Source organism: Nycticebus coucang, chromosome 2, assembly GCF_027406575.1.
Source record: "Nycticebus coucang isolate mNycCou1 chromosome 2, mNycCou1.pri, whole genome shotgun sequence".
In the NCBI taxonomy this organism is placed as follows: domain Eukaryota; kingdom Metazoa; phylum Chordata; class Mammalia; order Primates; family Lorisidae; genus Nycticebus; species Nycticebus coucang.
The window spans coordinates 14055853-14072933 of record NC_069781.1 but is presented as its reverse complement, the minus strand read 5'-3'; the positions used below and the strand labels follow the sequence as shown (position 1 = coordinate 14072933).

Sequence of the window (17081 nt, the reverse complement as noted above, 5' to 3'; positions counted from 1 at the left end):
CCTCTCTGAATCCCAGTTCCCTGTCATCTTAACATGGGGTTGTGCTACATTATATAAATCTGTTCCAGTTCTCAGTTGCTCTTCTGTGACAGGATATCTTAAATGTTTCAGGCTGAAGAAAAGGCAGATGCACTGAACAAGGAGCTGCTGATGACCAAACAGAAGTTGATTGATGCAGAAGAAGAGAAAAGACGGTTGGAAGAAGAGTCTGCTCAGGTGAGGGGAACTTTGCTCTTCCCCCACATTCCTGTGTCCTGGAATTGGGAGTTCCTCTGATGATGTCCTGATGGCACCAGAGAACCTGGACATGGCTGGCTTCAATTTCTCTTCAGAGACCTTTTCTTTAAACTGTGTAAAGCATAATGGTTCTTAAAAATTTAAGCCTAGGAGGAGATAGTGGGTCAAACGCCATCCTTTGTTAGGACAACAGAATTTCTTGTGCATCAGTGTATGGGTGTAACAGTGACCGGGGGGAGGGGGAGGGGGACAATATTTCTGCCAAAGGACAGTACATGTGGTATTGTTTGGTCTTCACCTGCTTGTCCTTTGATGTTGCCCTCATAGAGCAAATTCTAGAAGTCTTGTTCTGAGCTAGTGCTCCACAGTCACTGAAGTCATAGGAAGAGCTCTGGATACTGTGTATTGGAGCAGCCCCCTCTGTCCTCTCCCATCATGGTCCTCCAGGAGGCAGGACCAGCAGGAGTGAGAGATGGCAAAGCACTGTCTCATTAAAAATGAGGTAGTGCGAAAACTATAGCCCTATCCCTAGCTCACTGTTCTATGTTTGGTTTGTGCTGCCTCCTTAGCAAAGGTTCACAGGTTGGGTTGTGCTAGCAGGGAAGAACTTAAGCAAAAGCCCCAGTCTGAAATGTGGTCTGACGTTTTTGCAAGTTTTCACTGTTCTTTCCCTCTCCTGGCATCAAAACCAGGGGTTAATACTGTCACGTGAAGGAAGAAGGTAGGTGAAGGAGAGCCCTTCCGGAGTTAGTGAGGCCAGGCACCTTTTGGAAAGCCTAGCACTAAGCAATTAGTGATAAAGCTTCCTTTGCTTTCCGTTAAAACACTCACTTTTGCTTTTCTATGTATGCAGTTAAAAGAAATGTGTCGTCGGGAACTTGACAAGGCAGAATCTGAGATTAAAAAAAACAGTTCAATCATCGGTGACTACAAACAGGTGGGTTCTCTTACCCTGGCATTGTGCTGTGTACTCTGGAAGTCCTGCTTCCTTGCATGAAATGTATACTCTGCAAACTCAAATGCTTTAGCACTCTGGTTTCAAATCCTTTCTCTGTCCCTTGCGTTGACAAGTAACTTTACTTATTCTCAATTATATAACAAGGGAAATAATTCCTACCTGGGAGGACCATTGTTAAGGTTCAAAAGACCATGTTTGTAAACTGCCTGGCATAGTACCCAGCATGCAGTAGGTACTTAATAAATGAAATCCACATGATATTTTGGGGAGGATTTACGTTCAGAATTATGGATATATATTTAAAAATATATATATATATACACACACACACACACAAATATATATATATGTATAGTTGTAAACCAGTTTTCTCTCTGGCTGGTTGAATTTTAAGAACATAACTAAATCAGTCTTGTTCCTTCCTATGCCAGAATCTCTCAGGCTGGCTCATGAATTTGGCAAGCGTTCAAACACCATTGTCCATTGAGTGTAGTCCTGATGGGTTCCTGCTATTCCTAGGTCGATGGATGCATAGGTGGTGGCACAACCGGAGGAACCTCTGTCCATCAGTTTTACACCCCACCCCCAAACAGTAGCAGCCTATTTGGTGCTCTGTTTGTTCCACTTAGTGCATTTCAGCTTACACTGAAGAATTTCTCCTGGGCCCAAATTATGCAGGTGATTTCATTGCTCTAGAGGATTTTCATTTTATGTTTGTTTCTTCAGATTTGTTCTCAGTTGAGTGAAAGATTGGAAAAGCAGCAGACAGCTAATAAAGTGGAAATTGAGAAAATTCGGGTAAGGCTTCCTTTAACAAAGAGGTTTTATACCACCTAGTTCATCTTACGGTTATGTTCAGCACGACAGATTCTGGGAGGGGGGCAGATGATTTCAAAAGTGAGAGAAGCTGAGAAGTACCTGATAAGGCACCTGTCACGGCCTGGCTCAGTAATTGCCAACTAATATTATGCCTGCTTTTTCTGGAACGGGAATACAGAGGACAGCAAAAGGACTGTCTTTAGATCTCAAAGTATAAGTGCCCAAGATTTCGAATCCTGTTGGTAATGCTGGTTGCTGGAATGTGACCTTGAGGTAAAAGGATTTCTGCGAGTAATGGGTTCTGCTTGAGGTGGGGGTGAAGAGGTCAAGAACATTTGCTATGACTTACTACTCTCTAGTGCTCTGTAGAAGCAGAGATACTCTCAACCTGAGCTTGTTTCTTCTGCTATAATAGATCCAAATACAGTGAGGACTTTAATTTTTTAATTTATTTTTCTTTAGAGACAGAGTCTTGTGATGTTGTCCAGGCTGTCCTTGAATTACAGGGCTCAAGTGATCTCCTCCCCTCCCCCCACTTGAGCCTCCCAAATAGCTTGTACTGTGAATGCATACCATCATACCTGCCTTAGGACAGGACTTCAATTTTTTAATGTTTTGTTGCCAGTTTAGAGGTGCATTCTTTCTTTAAAGACTAAGAGTGCTTGTCAGATTTTACTAAAATGAGTAATTTACTTAAATGTGCTTTACTGAGATATTTACAACTCAGCAGACAGGAATGTGGGAGAGTTCTGTGCTCATCGGCTGTGTTTTCACAAAGCAATGTTGTACCTAGTCCAAGAGACACTGGCCTCTATCATAATTAGTGTTTAACTGGATATATCTTTTTTAAAAATATAAGTTATTTTATGATTCTAAAGCTATAATTAATGCTCTTTCAGGAAATATAGGAAATAAGAATAAGGGGGAAAAAATGTTACAATCCTATTACTCACATATAACATCATTATTAACACTTTGGTGTGTATTCTTTCATTCTTTGTGTTTATCATATAAAATTTCATTCATTCTAAACTAAGCTTTTCCCCCCTACATTTCTGTCTCTAAAAACAAACCTTTTATAATTAGGTTTTTGTGGTTTAATTGGTTGAATATTTTCTTAGAGGAACATAAAATGATGTCTGATAGTCAATGGCATCTTAATCTTGATAAAGTATGGTGTATATATTTTTGTGGCCATATTTTATATACATTTTTATGTCCTGTTTCTTTCAACCACCATTTATCCATTTTCTCACGTTAAGAAAACTTCCTTGAAACCCTTTCAGAGGCTGTGTGCGTCCTCATATGCACAAGCACGAAGGCCTGTCTGCAAAGTCTCCAGCCTTGTGTGTCTTATTTTTCATATTGCATGGCTGGAAACTTTCTGGACAGACTTTCATATTTATTACTTCCACTTGTTGGATAGTTTATCATTCCCCCCCCCCCCCCTTCTTCACATCACCAGTTCTGCAGTGATCTAGCCTTGGCTTCATTTTTTTAGCTGGGGGTTCCTAGAAATGAGATTATTAGATTAGGGAGTATTTTCATTATTTTTGGTATATAATACCAAGTGACTTTTCCAGTGGGTTATCTGTCACTTTACAAAAAGAGCACAGGTTTCTGTAGTGGTCAACAGAGAAGCAATCTCCTAGATCTCTTGGCTCTCCCAAAGGAGATGCTCACACCACCTTAAAAGTAGTTTTTCTTCTTAACTTCTTCACCATCTGACATTCAATTTCAGCAAAAAGTGGATGACTGTGAACGCTGCCGAGAATTTTTCAACAAAGAAGGGCGCGTAAAGGGCATCAGCTCAACCAACGAGGTTTTAGATGAGGACACAGATGAAGAAAAAGAGACACTCAAGAATCAGCTGAGAGAGATGGAACTAGAACTGGCACAAACCAAGCTCCAGTTGGTGGAAGCTGAGTGTAAGATACAGGTAACCATAGAACCCAGACGTGTGCTTGTGGACTAGAAACTAGAAACCCCAGAAATGATCTCTATAGTTTGGGGTTTCCCCCTACTTTTAAATTTTTTTATTATTATTGTTGTTATTTTATTAAATCATAGCTGTGTATATTAATGCAATCTTGGGGCAGCATACACTGGTTTTATATACAATTTGACATATTTTCATCACACTGGTTAACATAGCCTTCCTGGCATCCACTTTTGAACTTTGACCATAATTCTCATGGAGAAAGCCCATGAGACTTGTTAAAAAAATTATTTTCCAGTGTATCCTAAAGATCTGGACTTTGTGTTATTGAGAATTATACACAAAGCTTGAAATCCTTTCAGTGGGACAGAGAACATGTGCTTTAAGACACAGCTCTACCACTGACCTCTTTGACCTTGGGTTAGAAACCTCTCTACAAATGGGAATGATTAGAGTCCCTATATGATAGGTTGTTTTGAGCACTTAACGCACGGAAAAGTGTCTAGAGTAGTGGGGGCTTTGTAAATTCAAGCTTTTATTGTTCCAACTCCTATCACTTAAACTTGTTTATAACCTTGGGCATATTATCTAATTTATCTAAGCTTCCATTCCTGATGAAGAAATTAGTCCTTATTTTGGTTAACTTTATACTACACTGCTAATTTAACCAGCACCACTAAGAGCTATTTGTGGAAGGAACTAAGTTTGGAACAAAGCTTCAGGCCATGTCTCCCTCATCACACACATGCACTGGGCATCTGCTTTCTTTGAGGCCCTGTTCTTTACAGTTGGGACTGCAAAGACAAGACCTGGCAGTACGATAGCTCAGGACAGTCAGAAAAGGTATCATCATAGCCAAGCTTTGATGAAACAGGGGTTGCAGATGCAGAAGAGAAAGAACAGTATGCATTCTAGGTATAGGCAGTATTCAACAGCACAGAGGAAGGAGAGGGCCTGCCCGATAAGGAGCCTCAGGACTTACTTCCATGCAGTGGGCAGAGTCTGTGGGCCCAGATTGTGAAACATCTAAAATGTCATGCTAGGGAATTTAAACTTTAAAGGTGTTTGCTGGAAATTAATGACACAATCAAAGCTAAAGCACTACCATCTGCCTGGTGTGCGCCTGGTGGGCAAGAGAGGGAAACTAATATTAAAGTAGCAAGCCCTTTGTATAAGCAGACCAGGCAAAAAATGAGGTGTTCACTAAGAATGCTCCCAAATCTTTAAGCATGTCCAGCCTTTCTATGCATGAAACTATCGGAATTTCCCAAGGCCTCTTTAAATAGTCTGAATTCTTGTCTTGGCTTAGGTCTGGGGAGGCAGTGACAATGGGCCCAACATCCTTATGTGGCACTGTTCCTCTTATAGGACTTGGAGCACCATTTAGGCCTCGCCCTCAGTGAGGTTCAGGCAGCCAAGAAGACCTGGTTCAACCGAACGCTGAGCTCCATAAAGACAGCAACCGGGGTTCAAGGGAAAGAAACTTGCTGAGAGCAGCTGTTGTCTCCAAACACCTTCAGAAAACACGAAACCTTTTGTTGCCTTCTTTGGCCAGATGTGTGATTTCTGTGACATGTTCCAGGACCAGAATGTATCTAAGTCAGATCCATAGACACATGCTGGTAGGTCACTGGACCAGAGCTCATGAAGCAGGCAGCCTCTGGGGTAAGACTACTGATACTAACAGGCCTGCCAGCTCAGCCATGCTGTGGACACACTCTAGAAATCACTCCTCAGTGTGACCTTCCAGGCCTCTTCCCCATGTAGGTCAACACCTCACCCACCTTAATGGCGGCTGAGTTTACACATGTGATCAGAGTTTGGGGATCCTCAGTCTATTAATTTTTTTTCCTAAACCTTTAATTTTTAAAATAAAATATACATATTATATATATACATATATATATGTGGGGGGGAGCGGGGGATCAGAAACTTAAATAATTCTTATCTGCATCAGCGCCAGCAGAAGGTCCCCCAGGTAGACATGAAGAAGCACTTTGTTTTAAATAGGAGGGTTTCATATTTGTAGTTGAAGCCACCTCATTTTTCTTAAAACTATAATGCACAGGTTTTTGCTTTGGCATTATTCACGTTTCCGATCAATTCTATGCAACTGTCATAGTTCCTGTTGTTTTTTAGCATTAGCTGCCAAGATGACTTCACAAGGCTAGAGTGGGTGACTTAACAGTGAGACTGGATCAATCATAATGTGGACAAATCTTATTTTGCTTAATGTGTCATTGTGTGTGTGTGTGTGTATCTTTCCCAATATACACCCAGCTGACAGTGTTGAAGTCCCAGACTAAGACTGCTGACCTGCATAATTTAATGATGTGGCTGTTTGGGCATTTAACTTGACTCAAGGTTTGCTGGGTTCTGCTTTCCTCCCTGCATTGCAGGCGTTGTGAAGAGCTCCCTCACTTCAAGATTTCTAGTCTTTTTGCACAAGAGGCTGCCCAACTGACAAAGACTGAGCTGTGCATCCCTAAACATGAGCAGGATGCTCACGCCTTGAGGTGTCTACCCTCCCTCCTGGCTTGGTCCTTCCCTGACTGACTGGGCCTCCGGCCCTCCCCGGAGTATAGCTGGGTGCAGACCTCCCTGTTCAGACAGGCTACATGTTCTCCTTTGCAGGGGGGAAATCCTTTGACTTAATTTATATAGTAACATACTGACAGGCTGACTCACAAATGGTCTTGTCCTTGTCTCTGCGCTCAGTATGCAGGTGGCTGGTTACAGGAGGCACTGGTTTGTATATAAAGACACTTGGGTTGTTTTGTAGCTCTTCTTCTTCTTATTGGCTGTACTAATGCTTGCTGAGGTCATCTGTGATACAGGAGATAAAAAGTGGCACCCCCTCCCTCCCCATGGTCCCCTCTGCTGCTTTCTGTGTCTTTTGTGTTCAGCTAAACAGCTGTAAGCACGTCCAATGCTAGGCATGTGGACATTGTGCTAGGGTAGTTTCAGTGTGTCAACTTTATGAATTGAAATATAAACCAGTAAAATTGTATTACTGTTTCTTTTGTTGGTTTTATTTTAACAGCATATTCATTAAATATTTTGGTAGAAACAGCATTGCTTTGAAAAACCAGTTTTATCATTATGTGCTCTGTTCCTCCCTTTCTCCCCCCTCCCCACTGCCTTCCCACACATAGAAGCAGAGTCAAAGAAGACCACTCATTTAGGCACAGATGGAGTAGGTAAGGTGTGCCATGCCATGTGGGTTGAGAAACTTTTACTCCCCCAAGCTTTGACTTGGGGAAAATCAAAGCTGCTCTTTATTGTTGTTTTTTAAAAAGAGATGGGGTTGCTAATTTGCCCACAATGTACTTGAACTCCTGGGTTCAAGTGATCCTCCCACCTCAGCCTCCCAAGTAGCTAAGACTACAGGCATGAACCACCAAGCCCAGCTCTCATGCCTTGCCTCTGTACGTCTCACTGGGCAGAGATGGAAGAGAGAGGTCCTGGGCCAAAATGTCAGTGTGCAGGGGACCTAGCTGAAGAGTAGAAAGGAGGCCCCATTACCTGGGACTTAGGTATGCTCTGTTAAAAGCTTTAGGAAAAATGATGACAAAGAGCTACATCTTGTCAAGAGTCCCTCCATTTTCACTGCTGGTCCTTCCATATTCCTAAACCACAGGGATGGAGCTCCCAGGCCTCTACCTTTGCTCTTTACCACTTCATCCCCACCCACTTCTCTGCAGCAGGAAGAAGAGTGAAGCTGCCCTAACCCTATGGTTCCCCTTCCCAGCTTGACCTGCCCACCAGGACTCCATCTCCACCCAACGGCTGAGTGGGAGCAGGCTGGCATGCAGACCATGGCTTCATGCCTGCAAGAAGAAGGGAGGATGGTGAGTGGGCCCCTGCCCTGTCATGGTCCAGGACAGTGGCTCAGGGTCCTTTGGATGCTCCCAGGCTGAAGGGTGTATTTCCGGCATCCACATGTTCGGCCAGCCTGCTCCATTTTCAGTCCCCAGGGTCACATGCTCAGAAGTGTAGGTTCTCAGCATAAATCCTTATCCTTGCAGCTGTGTACTGGCCCAGAGAAAGAAGTCCAGGTACATCTAAGCCTTGGCACACAGGCTTAAAATGACCCAGACCAGGGACCTGTTTGGGGGTAGGTCCCCTGGTTACACTGAGATTGAGAAGAGTAATTCCCAGTAGTGGATGGTGAGTACAGTGCAGATAGAGGGGACCCTGTGGGGACATAGGAATGTACATACAACCACGAGGGAGACAAAGTGGTCATGACAGCTGTCTGCACTGACAACTAGGGGATGTGCTGGGCAGGGAAGCAAGAGGACAGCTTTTAGGCGGGAGGAATAGTTGTTAGCGTCATCATCTGCTTAGTTTGGGATGACAAGAGATAAGACTAGGTAATCAGGTTGGGCTTATTACAGGTGATGGGGAAAGTCTTAAGCCAAATTCACTTTGAGAGACTCCCTGCCAATCCTTTAGGAAGAAAAATCAGAAGAGAAATCAGGGTCTGAGAAGAGGTGACAGGTGAAAAGGGAACAGGCTAAAAATGGAGACAATAAAACTTGGTGAAAAGGGAACGGGTTAAGAATGGAGACAGTAAAACTTGGTGAGAGCAAGACATGCCAGAAAGATAAATTTATTAGCTTTTGATGTGTGCAACTGAGATAGCCTGGGACATGCAGGTTAGAAATGTTAGCAATCTACACTCCCTCAAGGGTTGGTTTGGTCATTCTGTACTGGGGGGGTCTGTCCTGGGCAATAAGAGCTACTCAGCAGCACCCCCTGCCTCTACCTGCGGGATGTCAGCAGCACACTCCACCCCAACCGTCATAACCAAAAATGTCTTCAGGTATTGCTGTACGTTCCCTGGGTGGCAAAATCACTCCTGCTTGAGAACCATTGCTCAAACAAGATGCCGTGAGGGGAACAGAGATACTGTCCAAGGAAGGCAGCAAGAGAAGGGACTCGGAGAATGGAGTGTGGATAACTGGAGAAGATAATGAGCTACCTGGGGATGAGGGGAGGACCAGAAAAGGTTCGCTGGATTTGGAGGTTGGTAGGGTGATGGGACAGTGGCCCACCACAGTGGGTTTGCGATGGAAGGTCAGATAAGCAAGTACAGATTTGAAGAAGCCTGGCTGTGAGGGAAGTGGGCAGATAAGGCCAGTGGTTGGAGGGGAGTTACAGGAAGAACAGTTGTGTTGGGAAACTCATAGTCTGTTTCTGACCTTGGGTATGTGTCGCCCCTGACTTAGGGCTGCTTACAACGTCAGTGAGATGTATAGGCTGCATGGACTGTCTGTCTGGCAGGCTTTGCTGCAACCTAAACTGATCTCTAGGGCCTTGGTAATAATTTTCAGTGGGGAGAGGGTGGCTCAGAGTGGCCAAGCTGTATCCCTTCTCTGGGCAATGGGTTCAATGCCTGTGTCTTGAGAATTATTGAGCTCTCCTCATACATTCTTCTCCCTCCAATTGTCAGAACACCCTATGAATTAAATGATGTTGTTCCCAGATTTGAAAATAAAAGTGAAAGGCTTGCCTGTGGCTACACCATCTCAGAGTTCAGTCTCTCCTACCATGTCCTGTTTCCACCTTCTCTTCCAGGGCCCAAGATCAAGGAAAACAATGCTTCCTCCTTCCTGTCCCACAGTTCCACCTCAAAATGCTGTCTCCTATGGGCTGAGCCCTGTGCCAGGTGTAGACAAGAAAGCCTGTCTATCCTTCATTCTGAAAGGCAAACCTTGGAATGAAGATGGGAGGGGCAGAGAGCTAGCCCAGCCAGCTTGTCTTTGGTATGGTTTTAAAACCAGACTGACAGGGCATGGAACCCTGAGTTATAAAGGCATAAAACTCCAGTGAAGTTATCCGTGCAGCTCTTTACTTACCTGGAGGTAGCAGCAGCACCCCCTGACCTGGCTCCCTCCCAGACCACCACCCTGGGCCAGCCACACCTTCCTTGTCCTCATTCTTCCAAGTGGGCAGCTCAACTGCAGGCATGACGCAGGGAGGCTAGGAGCAGGAAGAAGAGCTTTGGCTTTGGATTCCAATTGCTGCCACCATTTAAAAACTACACCCTTGGGCCAGGGTCCTTTACTCGGAGCCTGAGTGAGGATTAAGACTGAGGTGTGTGAAAAGCACCTGGTAAATTCTGAGGTTTAGGATTTAGCACTTCCTCAGCCTACACAGCTGGCTTCCACTCTCTGTGCCAAGCTGCCAGGTTCAAGTTTCATCATGAGTAAACTTTTGCACCATTTATACTTTACAGAGAAACAGAGTTAAAGGACCAGAGACAAGAGCGTGAATTAGGTGCTGGCCCCACCCGTCAAATCACTGGCTATTATTAGCAGCCATGCTGCCCATCCCCCCAAGCTTCCTCATCCTCAACCCTTTGCATGATGGGAAATAACAGGTACTGACCAAGGGCCTGCAAAAGGGTGCCCCACACTTGAACAAATTTTTACCAGAGTGGCTCAGAAAAGTGCACAGAACAGTTCAGCCCATTACCATTCAGGACAGAAGCATTTTTATTCATCCAAATGGGGAAAATGCAACATGTCAGGGCATTACAGACAAACTGCAGCAGCCAGACAGGAGGGTCAGTCTATGGCAGAGTCCAACATACTCGGCACGAAGAAGCCACAGTGTGGATGCTGCCTGCAGGAGTCGGGGCAGCAGGGTCCCTTTGGATGAAGGCCAGGCATCTCTGGGCGAGGCACTGATGACAGTCCACGAAAGCAGGCTGCTGCTTCAACCACGCTGAAGGTTTAAAGTTCAGAGTCCTACATGTAATCATTGCCCCAGAGGGGAAGGACAATCCATGGTGGTCACGGTTTCCAATGTTTTTAACATAATACACAACAAAGTTATTGCCAAGGACTTTGCACTGCAAATTATACTATTTACACTTAAGTATTCAGAAAAAAAAAAAACACAGTAAATAGCTACGTGATAGATACTTAAATAGATTTCTAAAAACTAAGTTGGCCGTCACCAGATAACAGTTAAGCTACAGTCAGGAGTCCCGTGTTACATGCATAACTGTCCAGCAAAAAAAGGCTTTCTATCCACAACTGTGCTTCTCCACGTAGCCACCTACACTCCTGGCCCTAGAGCCCAAGAAGGGCCACGGCTGAGCAGAGCAGGGCCACCCTCACTCCTTGGCATCAAGGAAGCCTACTGTTAGGGCTTCAAGTCTAGACTGGCCACACCTCCTACTTCCTTCCCAGATGGAAGCCAAGTCCCAAGGGCTCTGATCCTCCAGGAACTCTGGCAGGAAGACAGAACGTGGGCCCAGGCCCATCAGCCTCACTATTCCCAGAAGTGCACTTGTCTTAATTATAGCTACCTCAGGAGACCTGTCTTCTAAACAAGTGGTGGGGCCACCAGCCACTTACAGAAACCAAAGGTTCAGCACAACAGGCCAGAAAGATGGGTTCTACAGTGAAAGGCCTGAGTTCAAAGATGCTTTGGGGAAAACAGGATAAACAATGCTAAAGTACAGGATTGCTCAAAGAAGTGACAATAGCAGGAGTTCTCCCCTGGCCCAGCATTAACTTTGCCTACCTAAGCTGTGGTATGCTGGAAAGTAAATCCACCTGGAGGCTAGAGACAGCTCACCAGAGAGCCAGAGCCACCCCTGATTCCTGGCAGATGCAAAATGAGACTCCTTAAGGATGCCTACACTATGGTTCCCCAGCAGAAATGCTAAATATGAGCCTCTCCAGGAAAGGTAGTAAATTGTACCTAAACACCTCTTGCACGGCGAGGGCAGGGACCAACACTGAGAAGCTGCCATATTAAGTGAGCTAAGGGGAAAGCAGCACTCAGCATCCCCCTCTAAGAAGTAGGGGTGCACATAACATACTACATTAAAAAAGGAGTTCTCAGGGCTGCCAACCTTACAGTATAGGTTGAGTGGTAGTATATTTCTCCTACATAGAAAAAAAAAGAAGTAGGGGTGCAGAGTAAACATCACCTGATCCCACAGGGCCAGTCTGAGCGTGAAAGGCTGTTGGGTAGGAGGAGGGATGGTCTAATGGTGGCACTTCTGGCCTAGTATCAGGTGACAGAAGTATTTCTGGAACCAGGGCTTGCCTGGCTACTTCCAAATGATACCTCATGAGTCAGCCCCCACCACTACCCACTACCTCAGGGGTCAGTGAGAAGCTATCTGTAGGTACAAAAGGAGGCTTGGAAAATGACACACGTTTCCAGGAAACACAGGTGTCTGGATTCAGTGTCTTACCAGTTACCCAACAAACCAAAATTCCAGAAGGGTAGACAGTACAGGCTGCCCAGAAGAGGGGAAAAGGGGCTAGAAACCTAAAACAACTTTCTAAATTATAGGTGGAAAAGGACCTTCTTATAGAAGGTGTAGTTATCTAGTTTTCCTAGCTACTTAAAACTCTTACTCCTATTCTTGATTGATTTCATAAACAATAATATAACAAAAACCCTGACTCGTAAATTAGCTGCAGGAATATTTAGATTAGAGTCAAAAGACTTTCTGACTTATCGTTTGTTTCCCTAAGCAAGAGAACGCGTCAGAGACCAATAAGTCTGTGCCTGAGGGCTGGGACAGGGCTATGCCTACAAGGCTCTCATCCAACTACAGTGCCTGACAGCCTGGCGCCCACCTGGGAAAACCAAAGCTTCAGCATGGGACTCACTCCCAGAGGAAAGGCCACCTCTGGTATCACAGCCAGGGACAGACTGCACTCCATTTACCAAAGCAGGGCCCACTCTACTTGCCAGGCTTGAGTTTGTTATTTTCTCTATCATAAACCTAGAAACTTACCTAGAAAATGCAAGGAGAGCTCTTCCTTGGAATTTACACATTTACTGTCAGAGCCTGGGTGCCATTCCACGTCCCTGGGAAACAACCAGGCAGCAGATCCCAGAGGGCACATCCCTACCAGAGAAGGATCCAGGCAAGCCTGAAGAAAGCAGCCAACATGTCCTAAAGGTCAGATTCTTAGCCGTCACCTCCTGGGCTCAGTCCCAAAGGGCCAGATAGGACCACAGAGTGGGAAGTAGTTACAGCGAAGACCTGCCAGCCCCATGGCTGCTCCCTCCTACTCAGATCCTGAGACAGCTACATGTGGACTTGGTGCCACTACCTCCCAGCTCTGGGGCACCAGGCACTTGCCTCCCCTTCTCTGAGCTGCATGTGATCATCACGTACCCCCCAGGACAGTGGGGCTTCTTCACTGGAACAGCAGGTGTATCAGGTAGTCTCTCCAGCCCTAGTTGCCCAGACACAGGGATGCCGGGCTCCTGTGCCAAGGACAGCAGCAGCCACTCCCAAATTTTGCTCACTTTAAAGGACAGTGTCCACACCTCACCAATGCTCTGTGGATGGTAGCTCCTTCACCCTGCCTAGAAACCTATCTGAGGAGAAAGACTTGCAGTGCAGAAAGCACTACATTTATGGTTTTCTTCATCACCCCAACTATACCGAGCACTCCTCAGGGCAGGCACCATGTCTGGATTCACCTTCATCTCCCTTGCACCTAATGGGAGGCCAAAACCAAAGCACTCTGTGACGTACCTGGCCTTAGTGGTCTGCAGGCTCCTGCAGAACAGAGATCAGCATAGAGAAGGCTGGCCCTACGTGCTGTCCATGGGCCTGGGGGCATGCACAAAGGAAGGGAATCTGCTCCATAAAGCTTTCTTGCAGTGTGACTCGATTCTGGAGCAAGGGGCAGCCTGTCCCCACCACTTTACCCTTATCCACTAAGGCCCCCAAGCCAAAATTAGATTTGAAGCAATGTTTCATAGCAGGAGAGAAAAGGCCTGGAGATGGAAGATTCTGTCATGTCAAAATAAAGGCAGGGTGCTCACTGACCAGCTCAAACCAGTGGTAAAAAAAAAACAACTCTCTGGGCCTCTCACACTATAGTACCAAGAATAACAAATCTTTTTACTAAAGTCCAGACTAAACTGAAAGATATAATTTATAACTATAGACAGGGTCCTTCTATGACCAGAGGGACATTTCTAAAATGCATTTGTAATCACTTTACTCTCCTGAACACAACCATCCAATGGCTTCCCAGTGCCCAGAGAATGAAGTCCACACTCCTGAGACCTGGCACTCCAGGCCCTCCACAAGCTGACCCCCACATACCTGTGAAACTATACAGAGGTTCCGTGTTCGACACCATCTCAGCCATCAATCTGGGCCTGTTCCCCTTCCTGGAGAAGCCTCTTCTAAGAATGTTCCAGAGCTGCCTCCTTCCCAGGGGTTTCCTAATTCACTTGCACCCCTTCTCTCCTCTGAGCTTTATCATCTGGACTTCCCTGGTCTGGTATCTGGTACTGTATTTTGCTCTTCAGCCACCAATCTCCCCTTTCAAAGCGCCACCTGCCACTCAAAACCTAAGTTCCACTCACTGTTCATACAGACAAGATGCTCAAGATGTCTCTGTGGGAACACAGATGGATCCAGGAGGCAGAAAGGAAGAAGTTTCCAGTCATGACTAAGCCAAACGTTAAGTTATCTCTACAGTCTAAGGTAGGAATTAGCAAAATATAGCCTATTCTTTTTAGTTAATAAAGTTTTATTAGAACACAGCCATGTGTTCTATTATCTACTTACACATGTTCTATGGTTGCTTTTGTACTACTATGGCACACTGAATAGTCCTTAAAGCCTCAAATGCTTACTGTCTGGCCCTTTACAGAAAAGGTTTGCTGACACACACGTAAAGAGGTAAGATATGTGTGGCCTGCTGGGGTAATGAACAAGGCCACAAGAGACAGATGGCACTGGAGTGCCAGCCACCCAGAAGCTAATGAGATCACCATCTCAGTACGCCTTTAACCCCTTTGAAGCTCTAAAATAAGGGCTTAATATCATAGTGGACATGAGCCCTAGTGCCCGGGGAAGTGACAGAAAAGAGGGCAAGCCCACCTGACTCCTTGCAACTCCCTGCCTACTTGTCCATGACAAAGTAGAGGTGGCAGGACTGAGAAAGACAAAAATGAGACCCAAAGCAAACCCTAAAAGTAACCTCACAGTTTCATGGTTGTTTCCCTCCTTGAAGAATTATGTAAAGAAAGTCTGGGCCAGGCCCAGTAGCTCACACCTAGAATGCCAGCACTGTGAGAGACCAAGGTGGAGGGATCGTAAGAATGAGACCCCATCTCTACAAAAAATAGAAAACTGGGTGTGGTGGTACATGCCTACAGTCCCAGCTACTCAGGAGACAGACAGGGGGATCGCTTGAGCCCAGGATTTTGAGGTTGCAGTGAGCTATAATGACACCACTGAATTCTAGCCAGAGTGACAGAGCAAGACTACCTCCCAAAAGGGGGGGAGAAAGTCTCTACCTTCCCAATGGCTAAATATTAGTTCCACAGATGCTGAATCCAATGAGTTCCAGCTCTTGTCCAGTTTTTTCTGTGTGTGTGTGTGTATGTGTGTGTGTGTGTTTTTTTTGGTAGAGACAGAGTCTCACTTTATGGCCCTCAGTAGAGTGCCATGGCCTCACACAGCTCACAGCAACCTCCAACTCCTGGGCCCAAGCAATTCTCCTGCCTCAGCCTCCCGAGTAGCTGGGACCACAGGCGCCCGCCCCAACGCCCGGCTATTTTTGGTTGCAGTTTGGCCGGGGCCAGGTTTGAACCCGCCACCCTCGGTATATGGGGCCGGTGCCCCACCGACTGAGCCACAGGCGCCGCCCCATGTGTGTGTGTTTTTAAAAAAGACCATTTTTCTGTAGGGCAGAAAAATAGGGTATGAATGACCCAACACCTGTTACTCTCCCAACCAAGCAAAACATCACGGTTACTATGCTGACTGACAGGCTGCAAGCCTCTGCACCACCAATGAAGAGGCTTCCTAGAGAGCACCAACACACCTGCCAGAGTCCCATTTACTAGCCTAGTGGCGATGGCCCTGCCATGTTTGAACTCTTCTGCACATGCTCAGCACCCTCCCTTTCCTTTCTGTCTTCCCCATCTTGTTTAGAGGCACCATTGTTCTCTACATTGCCCGTGAACGGTGGTCTAGGAGCAGTGCTCTGGCTGTCTTCCTTCCCTGTGGTGGGTACTGTTGTTCCCTGGCCCTGGGGTGGGTGCATTCAGCCCTCTATCCCCCGTCCAGCAGACTCCATTCCTGCCTCTCCGTTACTCTGCTGAGCTCATCAGCCAAACTCATCCCTCACCTGGGCATTTACAACAGCCTCTTCCTTATCAGTCCTCTGGACACTGGTCCTTGACCCTCCACTATCCAACTCCCCAGAATTCTCTTACTGAACTGGATGACGGGCAGAGCATTCAGGGCCTTTCTTTCTGAGGTGGCCTCTCCTCCAGAGACGCCTCCCCACTCAGCTACCAGACAAACCCTCGTCCATCTCCCTGGGAAGTCTGGATCATTTCTGTCAGTGCCCCTATAACTCTTTGTAAGTTATCCAACTCTCAGCACTTCTCTTTTTCTGGCCACAAGTCACTCTCTTCAGAGGCCTGGCTCCACTCCTGGACTGGGCCTGCCGCCTACCAGCCCAGAACAGAGAGTAATATCCCAGTCATGAAGGGGCAGGCCTGATAGAGCATTTCTCCCACCACAGAAGATAACTCTTATTCTTTTCTTCCTCCATCCCCCCCCCCACCCCCCGCCAGTTTTTGGCTGGGGCTGGGTTTGAACCCGCCACCTCCAGTATATGGGGCTGGCACCCTACTCCTTTGAGCCACAGACGCCACCCGATAACTCTTATTCTTTCTGTTCACATCCCTTGAGCGTATTTCACCACCTTCCTATACACTTCATCTGGGCCAATGGTTTCACCATGTACTCAGTTGTCTTGAGCTGAAAATATTGGTATTTTCAACAACCACTCCTCCCCCAACACAGAACCTGGTAAAAAAAAAAAAAAAAAGGCAGGTGAACCTGGTAAAGAAAAAAGCAGGAGACAGTGCGTATTTTCTTAAAAAAAATCTATGTGCCCAAGAAGGGAGACATGGCCTTGGCAATGTTAGCCATCACATCAAAGTTCAATCCAAGCTGACATCTCTCATGGAGGAATTCCTTCTTCACAATCCAAACAACTGCTTTCTTGCTTGAACATGCCCAGAAACACGGAGCTCACTTCTCCCCTCACTTGTGCTCCCAAAGTAGCTCCCCTCCAACTTTAGCCAAGTGGCTTC

The 17081-nt window shown here is 46.0% G+C and overlaps 2 protein-coding genes and 1 pseudogene across 17 annotated transcripts in view; 2 read left to right on the top strand and 1 right to left on the bottom strand.

The window, feature by feature from the left end:
- The window catches only part of RABGAP1 (RAB GTPase activating protein 1), a 186033-nt gene extending 179008 nt beyond the window's left edge, over positions 1–7025 (top strand). For all 6 annotated transcript variants that reach the window (XM_053562974.1, XM_053562983.1, XM_053562964.1 and 3 more), the window contains 5 exons: positions 112–216; positions 1091–1174; positions 1922–1993; positions 3756–3953; positions 5322–7025. In XM_053562974.1, coding sequence (XP_053418949.1) covers positions 112–216; positions 1091–1174; positions 1922–1993; positions 3756–3953; positions 5322–5444 — 582 coding nt within the window. In that variant the 3' untranslated portion in view covers positions 5445–7025. The remainder of the gene's footprint in view (positions 1–111; positions 217–1090; positions 1175–1921; positions 1994–3755; positions 3954–5321) is intronic.
- The window catches only part of STRBP (spermatid perinuclear RNA binding protein), a 211782-nt gene that overhangs the window by 43532 nt on the left and 151169 nt on the right, over positions 1–17081 (bottom strand). For 7 of the 11 annotated variants that reach the window (XM_053563006.1, XM_053563007.1, XM_053563012.1 and 4 more), the window contains one exon: positions 10444–10688. The exons of 1 other annotated variant lie outside the window; for it this stretch is intronic. In XM_053563006.1, coding sequence (XP_053418981.1) covers positions 10534–10688 — 155 coding nt within the window. In that variant the 3' untranslated portion in view covers positions 10444–10533. Of the gene's footprint in view, positions 1–10443; positions 10689–17081 lie in introns of those variants that run through there. 3 more of the 11 variants (XR_008374494.1, XR_008374503.1, XR_008374498.1) reach the window with 2 other exon arrangements.
- On the top strand, positions 11774–11871 carry LOC128580381 (uncharacterized; annotated as a pseudogene).